A 14,177-nucleotide genomic window follows, 5' to 3' on the forward strand; every position below is an offset into this window, starting at 1 on the left:
TCCAGAGCGCTTCCGTGGTGAAGTGCTTTCAAGCTGCACTGCAGGCACGTTTTCCACTTTGACGGAATCCCCATCGCTGCTTCCAGTGGGCGCATCACAGCAGCCACTCCTGGCTGGCCGGGCCCAGTCCCTCCACAGGTTCCGCAACAGCAGGCGCCGACGAATCCCCGGGTCTCGACGGCTGCCATCCAGGGCCTGGATCTTCTCCCTGGCTGCACAGAAAAGAGACTCAGCATTCGCTTCCATCACAAGGAACGATACAGAGGGATACTCAACCGCAAACAGGGCAGCGAAAAAAAACACCGCTGACACGACAGCTAGAAGAGAAACGACTGAACTCACTGAGTGACTTGCTTCTTTGGCTTTTTCACCTTATCTCATCCCCTTTCCACTAAGAGAAACGTGATTGGTGGGGCATAGCTTATTGCCCCCGCCTTTACTTAGAAAACACCCAGTCGGGCGACAAAAGCGTCACGCCTTTATGACAAAGCTTCTTGTTCCGGGAACAAACCCAGGGAACACCTGGTACCGTCCCTCCTACCTTGAAGGGAGCGCTCGTTCCGTCAAGGTCAACCACGCGCACGTGCAGTTGTCCGCGCCCGGGATAGCGCCTCTGACCACCAATCCACAAATAAATAAAAAATGAAGACAGGGTATACACTGGGCAAATATGTACTCAGGACTTCTATTGTTCAAGACAACTGGCGCGAGTAATAAACCATCTGTTTAAAATTAGCTTCGCGCCCAGTGTTTTACTTTTAAAATGTGTTCCGCATCGAGCTACAGGTTTTTACTTCTGTAATAATTTAAATGGTTGTGACTGTGCGTTTTCTATATTTTTATTCGTGCACGGTGAATAAGCCTTGCAAAGCCACACGCAGGACGGCACGGTCAAAAGCCTCCATTTGCATTTTTTCGTGCGTTTCGGCTGCCGTTCCAGCTGCCTCGATAATCTCTCGGGTAAGTGCATAAGAAGACAGGTGTTGCTTAGAATAACCTATTGTTGCGTGAGTTGGTGCATCTTCGTGAACAAACATGGGCTTTGCGCGAGAAAGGCAACACATACGGCAAAGACAGAACAAGCGCAAGCGAAAGTCCATCTTGTATGTGCTGTGTGTTTCGCGCAAAGCCCGCGTTTATTCACCAAGATGCACCAACTGGCCCAACAATAAGTTCTTCTAAACAAAACCAGTCTTGATGTCAGACGTCATTGTCACGCACTTATCAGAGAGATTATCCAGGCAGGCGTAATGGGAAGCAAAGGGGATAATTGCATTGGTGTACCGTCCATTCTATTGTCAAAAAACGAGATTGCTCGTTTGGGCCATCAATTGGGAATATTCCCATGACTGATCGTTTCGTCTTTTTTCCTTGTTTCGATGTCTGCCGACACTGGGTTTTAATCGGGTTTGTGCACATGGCCGTTTTGCAGTTATGGTTTCGGTATTGACGTTGTGATAAAATGTAGATATAGATATTCATGAGTGTTTTTTTTTTCTTTTCATTAAAACTCGTTTGGAGTGAGCGCTTGTTTATTGTCCCTCTTGTTGACGTTACTGGTCTGCTTTCGGGTGTAAAGCACAAGAACGTTTTTACTTAACGTAAAGTGTGTCCACGAGTACTCCGGTGATCGCACTTAGCGGGAACACAGGAATGCGTGGCTGCAGCTACTGACAGAACATGCTAACAGCGCCGCGCAGAAACAGTGCGTATGCGCTTAGTGGTATCAGGCCCACTACAGAGCTCATCCCGCGCAAGCCGCCATCAGGATGCCAGCGTGTCGTCTACTGCCTGGCGCATAAAAATGCATGCAGCCGAAGTATTAGCCGTGAGCCAGCACAAATATTTTGCCTGTTTTTTTTTTAAATGCAGAGCATTTCTTTAACTCACGATGTCACCCGTTCTAGGCGTCCGTAGTAGTCCGCATCGCTCGCAGGTGCGCTCTCTCGGCACGATCGTGGCGTGATAAAGGCGGGTGTCGGCGAGGCTGGAACGCACTCATCGCCGCGCTCTCTCCTCAGCCCCGCTCCTCCTCGCCTACTCTCCGCTCGCATCGCGCGCTCTCTCCGCGGTGGGTTCGCGCCCAACAGGTGAGGCGCGCGCGTCGCGGGATCAACAACATCTGTGGCGTGATCGTGACGTCAACATCGCGCGTGCGTGGCACGATCGTGGCGTGATAAAGGCGGGTGTCGGCGAGGCTGGAACGCACTCATCACCGCGCTCTCTCGTCAGCAGTTGCCACAAGTGCAACAACATTAACGTAACGCAATTTACTAAACTTCGTGCGCCCCCGGAAATGCTCTGCATTTGATCGTGCCCATCGCGAGGGGGATGTTTCTTCCGTCAGAAAAAAGGCTACCGCTGGCGGGAATCGAACCCGCGTCCTCGGGCACAGCAGCGCAACGCCTTTTTACTCTAATTTCGCAAGGCACATGCTAGCACCTACAATGGGAGAGGCACCAACAAAACACTTTTTTCTTTCGTAGTTTGGCTGCATATTCTCTCTTTCTCGCGTGAGTTGAGACGTGGGGGCGCCACCTGCTCCGGCAACCGGAAAGCGCCCTTTCGGGTTTCCGGTACGGGCGAAGCGCTTGCTTCGGAGTGCTTTGTTGTGGCCGTGTCAATCCCGTTCGATGATTTTTTTTGTTCGATTGTGTTGCTTTAGAAGAATATATGGGTGACCCAGCGCAACTACCGCGCCTAGGCCCCTGCTGTGTAGTCCCTGGGTGCAGCAAGCGTTCAGGGGCGAACCTGCTGTCCGCGATTCGGTCGTTTCGGTTCCCGAAAGATCCGTCACGGAGAGCCGCTTGGGTGCAGGCGGTTCGACGGGACAAGTGGCTGCCGAACGACAGGAGTGTAATCTGCTCCACACACTTTATCACAGGTAAGACACCCGGATTTGTTGTGCCTATGGGCTGGCGCCTCGTAGGCGTTGTGAAATCTCTCCCCCGACCCGAGACTGTTTAGTGCGCTTCGGGACCTTCCGCCTCGCGGCCCGAAAACGTGCGTCGTGGTATGCGCACCACCGCTCTCCTGAAGCTCGGCGTCAGGCGTCGTGAATTCGGCGTACTCGCTCGCCAACGCGCCCCGGCAGCGTGCGCGTCGACCGGGTGCTGGTGGAGTTGTGCTGGTGTAGGCAAGAGAATAGGACGCAGGAGGTGTAGTTAAACACATGAAAATTTACAAAGTGCAGGGGGAGAAAATAGTATGCAAGGGCAGGAAACGGTGAGAGAGTTCGGGCCGCGCGCCGGCGAGCGAGTGCGGCAATGTCACGACGCCAGCATTTGTTGCCGAGCGTCATGAGTACGGCGCGCACATATCACGTCGCCCTTTAACTTAGAGTTCACGGAGAGTTCATAGAAGCATAGGGTTCACGTACGTGGAAATTTAAGGTGAAATGCGCGCATGTGGCTCGCAGGGAATTGAGTCTTGGGGTGGGGAGGGGGGGGGGGGCGGGGATTTCACAACGCCTTCGATGCGCCTGCTTTTTTATGTTTTGGATATTAAAAAGAAGGGTGTCCCGATAACTTATTCGAAACGGTCTTGCGGATTTTGGAGCAGTTTTACACGCCAATTGGTGTTGCTTTGAGCGTTTAGAATCCATGTGTAGCGAGAGGCGACAGCGAACGAAAAAACGAAGCCCGTGGTCGCGAGGATCGAACGTGACTTGCGCGCGCGAGCTGAAGATTGATGGGCCACTGGCAAACCAGACTGCATCTCACGATCACATCTTTTTGTACTTTTTGTTAGGCAGTATAATAAGAAAATTGAACTCCCTCATTGCTACATACTTCCGCCCAGAACCAGTTTGCGGATATACATCAATAAATACCACGCAGCTGTCTGGCCGTAGAGAACTGACGAGATCATATTTCCTATTTTTAAACTTCATTAAAACGTCTTTTATCTGCAAAACAAGCAAACCGGATAATTCTGTCTAATTTTTTTTTTGCCTACCGCGTCGTAAAGTGTGGGCAGCTGCAAATTTTTTTAACGAGAACGTGTTTATTTTGCTTCATGTGACACTCTCAGGAGCAACTGTTACAGCATTTTTTTATATTGCAGGCTGTCCATCCCAGGACCCTACACATCCCGACTATGTGCCCTCGATTTTCCCTTTCAAGGCTCCAAAACATGTAGCAAAGAAGGTTGCTCGTCACGGTCGACTTCAGGAACGTCTGAAGCGACAGAACAAACACGCCCAGTCAAAAGACAGAGCTATTGCTACCAAGGAGTCAGAGTGCAGCCATGAGAAACTTCCCTGCGCAGAAGAGTCAGCAACAGCTGATTCAGGTACGAACACCGAAGTGACAGGTAGTCAACTTGAGACTCTGCTGCAAGAAAATGAGAGCCTCAAGAAGGAAGTGTGTGACCTGAAGAAAGAGCTCACAAAGACGACAGAAACATTGAGGGGCTTCAAAGCTTGTAATGAAAATCTTCAAAGAAGCCTCGAAAGCAACACCCCCACGAAAGATGCTTTGAGAGATGATCTTCGTGTAAAATTCTACACCGGACTTGTGTCACGGAACATGTTCTATTCTCTCCTAAGCTTTGTCTTGTCGTTCTGGAAGCCCGACACACAGACATTTCTCGAGCCAGAGGAGCAGCTTGTCATGGTTCTGATGAGATTGCGACTTGGGCTGCTTACCGAGGACCTGGCATGTCGTTTCCGAATTCCATCATCAAGCGTGAGTGTGATCTTTCACAGATGGTTGGACATACTATCATCCAGTCTGGGCAAGCTCTTGATTTGGCCATCACGAAAAGCTATCCGCCGCAACCTTCCTGATGTATTCTGTGACCCGGTTTTTAAGAACGTTCGATGCACAGTTGACTGTTCTGAAATCTTTATCCACAAGCCATCATTCATGTCGGCAAGGAGCCAAACCTTCTCCCAGTACAAGCACCACAACACGGCCAAGTTTTTAGTAGCTGTGTCTCCAGCAGGTGCAATCACATTCATTTCCAAAGCGTGGGGTGGGCGTGTCTCTGACAAAGAGCTCACTGCGAAATGCGGACTGCTGGACAAGATTGATGAGGGCGACGTCATCTTGGCTGACAGAGGATTCAAGTGTGAGGAACTCCTTGCAGCCAAGGGTGCCTCAGTGCTGATGCCGTCCTTCACCAAGGGGAAGAAACAGCTGTCAGGCAAAGAAGTGGCCCTGTCAAGGAAGCTTTCCCGGGCTCGGATCCACGTGGAACGCACCATTCAGAGGCTGAAAACCTTCCGCATCTTTCAAATGATCCTCCCCATCTCGTACGTAAAGAAGGCTGGGGATGTAGGGCTCAGCACTATCGACAAGACCTTGATTGTGTGCTCCGCACTGCTGAACCTGCAAACCCCCGTCATCGCTGGAGTGGGCCAGAACGGCTGACAATTCTGGAACGCCGTGGCTTCCAGTGTGTGTAAGCGGACAAAGCTTTCTGTGATCTATTTCGAAGAGATAATTCCTTATGGTTCCTGTTTTTCACCTTTTATTGTTATTATATACGACTTCCATTATGAAATTACAGTGAATGTGCAAGCGAGCTGGTGGTAGTTAATCATAATGTTCAAAACCTGAGACTGAGGCAATAACGGAAGAGAACATTATGGAAGGTTTCTTAGACGGCAGATGGGTCCATATTAAAGGGACATGACTAGTTCTGGCCGAAGCGGGCTGAGCACTACGACCTCAAAATGACACGTCATGAACCCCAACCTGTTTTTTTTTATATTCCACAAGAGAGTGAGCAGTCTCCGTGCAAACTTTTCTTCCTTGCTGCTGAGCTTTCTTTTGCATAATATGTTTTAAGGCCAGAAGCTAAGAGTCAACCAGTATGTCCTGCACTCCAGTGTCTCATGTTTACTTGTTATACATCTTGTTTTGTGTACTGTGGTCTGAAGATTGAAATCACTCAGCATATCTAGTGGTTCTCAGTGCGTCTTGCATTGTTCAAATTTGGCTTTTCCACAATGAAAGAGTATTGACGTGAATAATGATTCATAACAAACCAATTCAGGTGATCAAAAAACTGCCTGTCATATGTTCCTACATTACTGGCATGCAAGCAAATCTCAGGGCACATACAATTTTAGCAGCTTACATTCAATGGCTACGAAATTCGTGCCAAAGCTGCTTTTGAGTGAGCAGAAAAAGCTTTACTGTCTTGCGTAACATACTGTAGTACAAGATTTCTTGGACAAGCATATATTTCAGGTTCGACATCACAGGCACATTAACAGTGGCAAAGCATTTTAGGCGATAGCATAAGGAGCTCGCGTAGCAGGAAAGCGGTGGCAGTGTACAAGTGAAGTTCCAATTGGTCGACAGGGTCATGACACACACCTGCTCCAACTGTTATACCACAAGCAAGGCGGCACCATCTAGTAGCGTAGAGGGCAACCAGGAAAGCCCCGACTGTCTCTGGCTGCTTTCTCTGCCACAGACGGTGGTACATGTGCAATTACTAATGCTCTTAATTCCAAACCGTTCTCCAAGTTTGGTGGCTTGCTTTCGAATCACCGGTGACTTCAAGGCTCCTCATAAAGCAGAAATGCAGAGTCCACCAATGCAAACTGCAGTTATCACCTGTATCTTTGTTACAGTGCTCCACGTTAAAGGAAGAAGAGCAAAGTCAAGCTCAGAAATCACTCGTGATAGGAAACAATGGCAGAGATAAATCAAAATAACTGTTAGCCATTCCTATCACGTTTGGTGAATTGTGGGCATGGGCAAATAGCAGATTTTGGGTTTGAGGTGAAACGAATAATGATTTTCTCGAATAATTTCAAATCAAATAGTACAACAAACACCACAAGACTATCTATTAGAAGTACTGCAATTGTTAATTTCAAGTTTTTCTGCAGTACCTGTGCATTTGTATGTTCTAGTACTTTTGTTTCTTTAAGTACCAGATATGTACTGGTACCCCAGTTCCAAACGTGTACTGAGGTCGAGAACACGACATGGTTGAAATGGTTGGGAGCTTGCGGCACCTGGCTGGAAATCCAAGCCAAATTATTGAGAGAGGTAAAGTAATTCAACATTGTTGAATACTTAAAATCGATTCGGAGCGAATGCTGAATACAACAAAATTTGATAGGGCATTCGTAGTAACCAAATATCCGCCCATCTCTAGTAAATTGCCATATTGCCATTCTTTCTTTTACACACACCTACTTTTTGTGATAAGGTTGCAAGTTTGTTTGCGTCTGTCAGCTCGCTCTGTCAGCTTCACGTGGACAAGTATTGACATCAACACCAGTTCAGATGTAAGCCACCAGTCAAGCATCCATAAAAAAAGTGTTTGCATGCACGTATTGAAACCTGCGGGGCTATGCGTGTGTTTCAAAGGACCAAACATTTACACACTCACCAAAGAGACAAACAAAGAAATCTAGAAACCTAACTAAACTGTGACAAGGGATGGCACAAAGTGTGCACTAAGCATGAATGTTTTGGGGTAAGTTACCAGCAGTATAGGACAAAAAAACATTTAGAGCACGTCTTCCCTCGGGCATGACAGTGAAAAAGTTCTGTTAAAATGAGGCAACACTGAACAAGTCGATGACCGGTGGTCTGTTGGTATGGCCAAAAACAAAATGCTAGCCTACACACATCATTCATAATGAGATCACTGCAGTGTAAAAAGACAGAACTATTCCTTATCTTCCCCGATGCAGTCCTGACAATCTGAACAGACCCAAACCTTGGGCCTCCGTTTTAACCCCAAGCACTTTAAATGAGCTACTGCTCCGCATGCACTGCACTGCACTACAGCACCAGCTTTTGCTTCTTTACAGACGCAGGACCTCTTTGCAGTTTCGAGCTTCTTCTGCAAATCCTTAGAGTGAAGCTCTGGAAACACATGGCTAAAAAAAAAATGTCTGCCTTTGCAACTGCTGCACTCCAGAAAATAGCGTTGAAACATATAGTCTCAACATTAATGTCGGCACCAGTGTACACCACAAAAAAGGCTCTCTCTACACCACTCAGCGCCATCTCTGCCTGTACTTGAGCATAATAGTGGTGAGTGGTGTGAAGCTGCAGCTCCTTTGTTAAATAAGATGGCAGCTTAGTAGCAGGGTCTCGCAGCTTCTTGCCCTTGCACGTTGAGGGGCACTTGATCTCTAACACTGCTTTAGCACAGCACGAACATGTAACGAGACCGTCAGGTGAGGCTCCCAGGAAGGGCTTCTCAGGACAGACAAAGAGGCCTGTTTTCTCTACTTTAAAGTTCATGTGATTTTGTTCCTCGGATACGACGAATGACCTCCGAGCATCACCCTCAGTCTCATTTCCATGTCTTAGACTTGCTACGTCAGGAGCCTTGACATAGCCCATAACCTCCGACACAATGCCTTCCTGTCCAGTACGGGATGAAAGGACCCTCCCAAGGATTGAGGCAGTTATCCTTCCTTGTCTTTGCTCGAACCAGGCTTTACACTGGGCCTGACCTCGCGTGCCCACTTCGATCTGCCCACACTGCAGGGTAGTCAGTTGCAAACCCCGTGCCGACACTTCATCATGAGGGGCATACATTTCTACAACGGAGTTCGGAAACGTGGCACTGGCGGCTGGGAGATCTCCGTCGGCTGGGAGATCTCCGTCTGAGTCGCTGCAGGTATCCGTATCCTCGCTGTCCGTCACCGAAGAGAGCAGCAGGGTGCTTGGAGCTATTTCCTGAGAAAAAAAAAACCCTTTAACGCACACTGCTTTCACAACTACTATTGTGGACAAGCAGCTACACAATGGGCAGTCATAAAGCTAATTAATTGGTAACAACTTCTGTTGCGGGACAAGTGTACGTCTCCTTAGACTCTGCTCTCAAAACGTCAATTACTATTACCCAGCTTCAACAATGTTTGGGGAAGAACATCTGTCCTTTAGATTGCCTCCACTAGCGCAAAGGCTAGGCTGAACACCAGTGGCGTACAACGAGAGCACAAGGCACGTCACATGATTGCCTGTTATGGCTGTGAGCGTCAGGATCCATTCCACATAGCATTGACCGAAATGGAAAAATTGTTGCACCAGGCATGAAAGCAAGATTTGGTATTGGGGGGACCTACCGACATCTCAGAGTCACAAGCAAAGCGCCATTTTCCTTTTCCGAAAACGACAGCAGTACAGTAAAATCTCGTTAATTCGAACTCACGCCCCGGTCCCGGCACAGCCCTGTATATTTCAATGGGGGAAAACTCCTGATAATTCGAACACATTGGCGTCTAGAACAGTTAATTCGAACTATGATCCCCTGATTTCCATCGCTCCTGGAAGAAAATGTCGGCCCAGAGTGACTACAATGTGTTGCAAATACAAACCAAACCAAATTTACTAAGACTCAAAAGAACAAAACAGAAAAACAACAGCGTGGCGTGCACTACGCTCCTGCAACAGTGTATTTCGCTTCTACAGAGGGCACTGAGCACCCGGTGCCAGTGCTCCGGCGCATGCCATTATTACTTACAAAACTTAATTTACGAAATTATCTGCCACAAACGTGTCATAATGCCGAATTCACGATAATGAGTCCAGGGGTGGCTTCTTTGGTTCTGCCTGCGCAGTGGGGCGTGATGTCCATTCATCAATTCTAGTGCCCTCCCACTAATTCGAACTCCGCTTAATTTGAACAATTTTATGGTCCCCTTCGAGTTCCAATTAACGAGCTTTTACTGTAGTAGTAGGGGCACGCCGACGACAAAATGCTATGAATGGGAAGAAAAAGGGACCGAGCAAAAATATTTCAGGGTGTTCCTTCGCTATGAGCCTGCAGGAGCACTCTCGTTAACATTCCGCAATCGACTGTTGTCAACCGCCCGCATTTGAATTGCACACAGATGGACTGCACTGATGTAATTTGGTCATCCATACCAGTAGCATAGTGGCCGCCAGTGTATTTTTATGATTGTAATTTTACACTATCAAGTCGGCAGACAACAACAGTACTGCAGAGTGACCTAATGAGAGCCATGCACATCTTCATGAGCAACTTATTATGAACAGCAGGGGGCGACAGGTCACCATAAAACTGATCGTAATGCGCACATGCGTTGCTCCTTTTTCCAGCTATTAATTAACTATATTGTTACTTTCATTAAACTACTGAGCTCGACAGGCTGTGAAATTAATGCCGTCTGACCAGCATGACTCATGATCACTAAAAATCGTTTTGAAATTAGAGCTTATTGCTAGCATGAATGCTGTGCTGTCATCCACAGCCCTTCTGTTCGTGAATTGGCCATAAGGACAGCAGATGATTCTGCGGGGCACGCATAAGCTTCCAAATGACAGCGTAAACAGGTAAAAGATAAAAGTAAGAGTCGCAGGTAGCAGACAAGATCATTGGAATGAGGCACACAAGACAATCCACTACACGAATGTTTGCCTCCTGTGGAGTGTGGCTACAAGCTTTGCACTGTGAATCTGAGCTTGAGGTGGCCGCACTATGTTTCTTGCCAAGTTATGCCAAAACAGTTCCTGAATGAATCTAATTCTGCTCCCAGCCAACCAAAGCTTTTCGTGCATGCACCCATTGCCAGAACATGTTTGGATATTGGCATGTATAATATACAGACACAGCAATATTGATCACCTGGGTGATTGAGCCTACTTAAAAACAAGGTTTCAATAGATACAAGGTACTCACGTAATTTTGCAATTAAGTGCAATAGTGACATTTGTAAATCTTTGAAATGTTGATTTGTATTATTACTAGCAGTGATAATAAAATACAAACTTTCAGCCGTCTTTTCTGCCTTACTTCACCAAGTATGGTTTACGCACGTACCTTCACTCTCTTCAGGAAACTTTGCACCTGGTCGTCTGATGCAGTGGCCACCTGATGCTGCTGCCGGGCTTCTGCGGCTGGGTTCCCACAACACTTCATTTTTCTTTGAGTTCCTGACTTGACAAACTGAATGTCAACAACTTGGGCAGCCTGCATGACAAATCCATAATGAAGTTACGCTTTCTCCTAGAATAATACTTCCCGAACACCTTTTCAAGATGACTAGATAACAAACTGGTCGTATCACTTATGCGCGCGTTGGAGTGAATTTTTTTTTTTTTGACGGCAACACGCGAATGACCATATCATACCTCTACTGACGTGGACGGACAAATCCACCGGCACTCCACTGAGGTGGACGATGGGTCGTTGAGCCCGTGCTTGACCTCGGCTTCCACGCGAAACAGCAGCGCCGACACATGACTGCACGCCTCACCCAGACTGCAGCGAAACATACACATTAGATCGCGAGCATGGCCCGTCTACTCAACTCGGAGTTGGCAGTTGAGAAAAAAACGCTTACCCGGCCATGCAAGTGCAATGGGCGTTGATTACGGTGCCGTCTTTTTTCACAAGAGTCCAGGGCTGGTGTACTTTTTTGACGGTCTGGCTGGCCTCGACGTCGGCAGCGACGAGCACTACCGCGCTGCTTCCGAAAGCTGCACTGAAGCAGCGCAGTTGTCGAACCTTACCGCTGATGAAGCTGTTGTACCCGTCGGAAAGCTTGAAACTCTTAAACTCTTCTTTAGAGTAGAAACACGTACCCTCTACGAGGTACATGTAGATGTCGCCGACGTGCACCGAAGGCAACCGCCTCGAGTCGGTCACAAACACGTGTTGACGGAGCGGTGGATCGAGTGGGTCCGGCAGCTCTTCCCCGTTGAAAGTCAACTTTTGACGGTACCTCTCTCTGGCCGTGATGTCCAACGCTCGATAGTACTCGCTGCTCATGGTGTAACTCTCACGCGGATAAAATTACGACCGAGCGACTTCTCACCAACCTCTTATTTCCGCAACGAACTCAGTCGCTGCCCGCGTCGTCGGTAAACAGCGGCGGCGGGCGGACCGGAAGTCCCAAACCGGAAGACTGGTTGGGCTAACCAATCATAGCGTAGGCGAAGTTCGTTGCCAAACAAAAAAGGGCGAATATCCAAAATATCAGAACGAACATACGTATTGACCGGGCGGTGAGCGACTATGTCAATTTAAATTGATTGATTGATTGATTGATTGTGGGGTTTAACGCGCCGACGCAACGCAGGCGATTAGGCGCGCCGTAGTGGAGGGCTCCGGATTAATTTTGACCACCTGGGGATCTTTATCGTGCGCCGAAATCTCGTACACACGGGCATTTTTCCTTTTCTCCTCCATCAGAAAAGCGGCCACCGTTGCCGGGAATCGAACCCGCGACATCATGCTCAGCAGCGCAACGCCTTAACTACTGAGCCACCGCGGCGGGTCTCAATTTAAATTGAGTCGAGTAAACTTCTAGCGTGTGCGAGACGGGAGAGGACCAGCATGAGAGGTGAGTGGGAAAGAGAAGGGAGGCATTTGCTTGCCAGGGGCGACAGATGACTTCCGTCTTTCTCGACATTTGCGATGAACAGAGAAGATGCGCTGTCATTTTTTTTCTTACCGGGTAGGGTTGCTTAAAGATATACCGTATTGATTGGGTACAATATATGTGCTCCTAATTGTTCGGCGGATGCGGTTTATTTAAACCAATGAAATAATTAAATCTGTAAATGAATTTCCAAATGTTTATTTTGAGAAGTTATAACCGGTTAGTCTGTTGCGATTTTTCCGGGATTTCTTCCATTTGTCTGTTTGTTTCTTTCTGGTGTCATTGGCTGCAATGATGCGAGGGCGGTGCGTACGATATAACTTTTTGATTTGGTGACTCTGGGCAGCTTTTTTTAGCCTTAATGTTTTTTCTCGCACAAAAAAATATTCTTTTATCCTTTACACCAAATAAACGCGCAAACCTCGCAAGATATGCAATGTTCCACAATACGAGGCCATATACGGTTGGCAGTTTGGACAACTTAGCAATGAATGCTTACGCATTACCATAGTTAGATGTAACAAATTCACAAGTTGAAGCTAGGTCGTATGCTTTTCGGTTGCAATTTTGAACCCTTTCCCGACGTTGTGTTTCACAACCCGTGGCATCAGTTTCATGAAAGCAACCTAGGTCGGTTAGCACGTTTTATTTGAATTTTAGTAGTTCGGGTAGGATTACGACAACACTAATGAAGAGAAATGTCTGAACTGTCAACTGTAAATATAACCGTTTACGCTACGTAATAATGAAAAGGGCAAATGAAAGTGCCGCTCATGCAGAAATCATGAATCGGTCTGTATTTTCAGCTGTTTGGAATAGTTCGGAAACTTTCTGAAATACAATCCTGCGATTCGTTATGTAGAAATATTAGGAACAAAGTCTCTACAATGCTGCACCTTCCAAGGCCATCATGGTGCCGCAAGGTATACCTTCACCGGCTGGAACGTAAGCTGCTCTTTTCGTGTAGCTTCGCTCGCTCAGAGCACCCGCCATGGTACCGCGTGTCTAGGTGAGGGTAATATGGCGACTTCACCTGCGTCTTATACATCCCAGCGGTGGCTGCGCTGAATCCGCTTGTGCTTCAGTGCAAGGAAACCATGTGCAAGGCGACTGTATAACAGCTGCTTTCCCCGAGCCAGGGCTCTTAATTAGTTTTCCCATTGATTGCACAGCGGCTGTGCGAAAGGATTCCCAGCTAGGGCGACAAAGAGACAAATTGGAGGCTCTCGTTTTGGTCGGGGTAGAAATTTTTTCTTGGGAGTTTGGCGAATTTAAAAGTTTTGCACATGCACCACGTTATGCTACATTTCAAGCTCAGCCAAGAATTCTGTTCACTTTCGAGGAGTTCTAACTAACATCTGTGTTTTGTCTGTGTTTTGACTTTCCCTGCCGTGCTCTGCTCATTCACTCGTGCTCTAGTGTTGGAACCAAGCATGACCGACGTGCAGTCCTCTCTCTTAGGAGCAACCCTCGTTGAAGTTCCAGAGAAATAAAATTTGCACATACCTCTATGTCGTGAGCTAGAAAGGTAATGCTCACCCACCAGAACACAGTGGTATGGCTCGTAATGTTTTATCTATAATCGATAAGGCAAGGTGGGCATACCGTTTGGGGACGGTGGGGTAGCCGAAATAAAATATGACCTTGACGTCATCGAAAACATATCGCTTTCTTCCGATCTTAGTTTGTCGCTCTAATCGGTTCAGAAAAAAAAGCTTTCTTGTCGCCGCGGATGGAGACTTCCTCAGGTGGCCTTCAGTCTTTCTGGGAACGGCGGGATTTATTAGATCTTTGCCGTGTCTTCGCTAACCTGGGCTAGTGAGGCATTGGTCAGAGGGCC

General features: G+C 47.6%; 3 protein-coding genes across 3 annotated transcripts in view; 2 read left to right on the forward strand and 1 right to left on the reverse strand.

The window, feature by feature from the left end:
• Positions 1-14,177, forward strand: part of LOC144147186 (uncharacterized) — a 45,507-nt gene that overhangs the window by 11,916 nt on the left and 19,414 nt on the right. The window lies entirely within an intron of this gene.
• LOC144145428 (uncharacterized) lies at positions 2,503-6,182 on the forward strand. Its single transcript, XM_077677041.1, has 2 exons — positions 2,503-2,884; positions 4,066-6,182. The coding sequence occupies exons 1-2, from the start codon at positions 2,674-2,676 to the stop codon at positions 5,373-5,375; spliced, it is 1,521 nt and encodes a 506-aa protein (XP_077533167.1). The 5' UTR covers positions 2,503-2,673; the 3' UTR covers positions 5,376-6,182.
• LOC144144813 (uncharacterized) lies at positions 11,079-11,724 on the reverse strand. The gene is made up of 2 exons (XM_077676323.1): positions 11,297-11,724; positions 11,079-11,214 (listed from the first exon to the last, which is right to left on the reverse strand). Exons 1-2 carry the CDS (start codon positions 11,722-11,724, stop codon positions 11,079-11,081), a joined length of 564 nt encoding a protein of 187 aa, XP_077532449.1.

Source organism: Haemaphysalis longicornis, unplaced genomic scaffold, assembly GCF_048455015.1.
Source record: "Haemaphysalis longicornis isolate Haplotype H1 unplaced genomic scaffold, Haemaphysalis longicornis Haplotype H1 scaffold_7, whole genome shotgun sequence".
Taxonomy (NCBI): Eukaryota; Metazoa; Arthropoda; class Arachnida; order Ixodida; family Ixodidae; genus Haemaphysalis; species Haemaphysalis longicornis.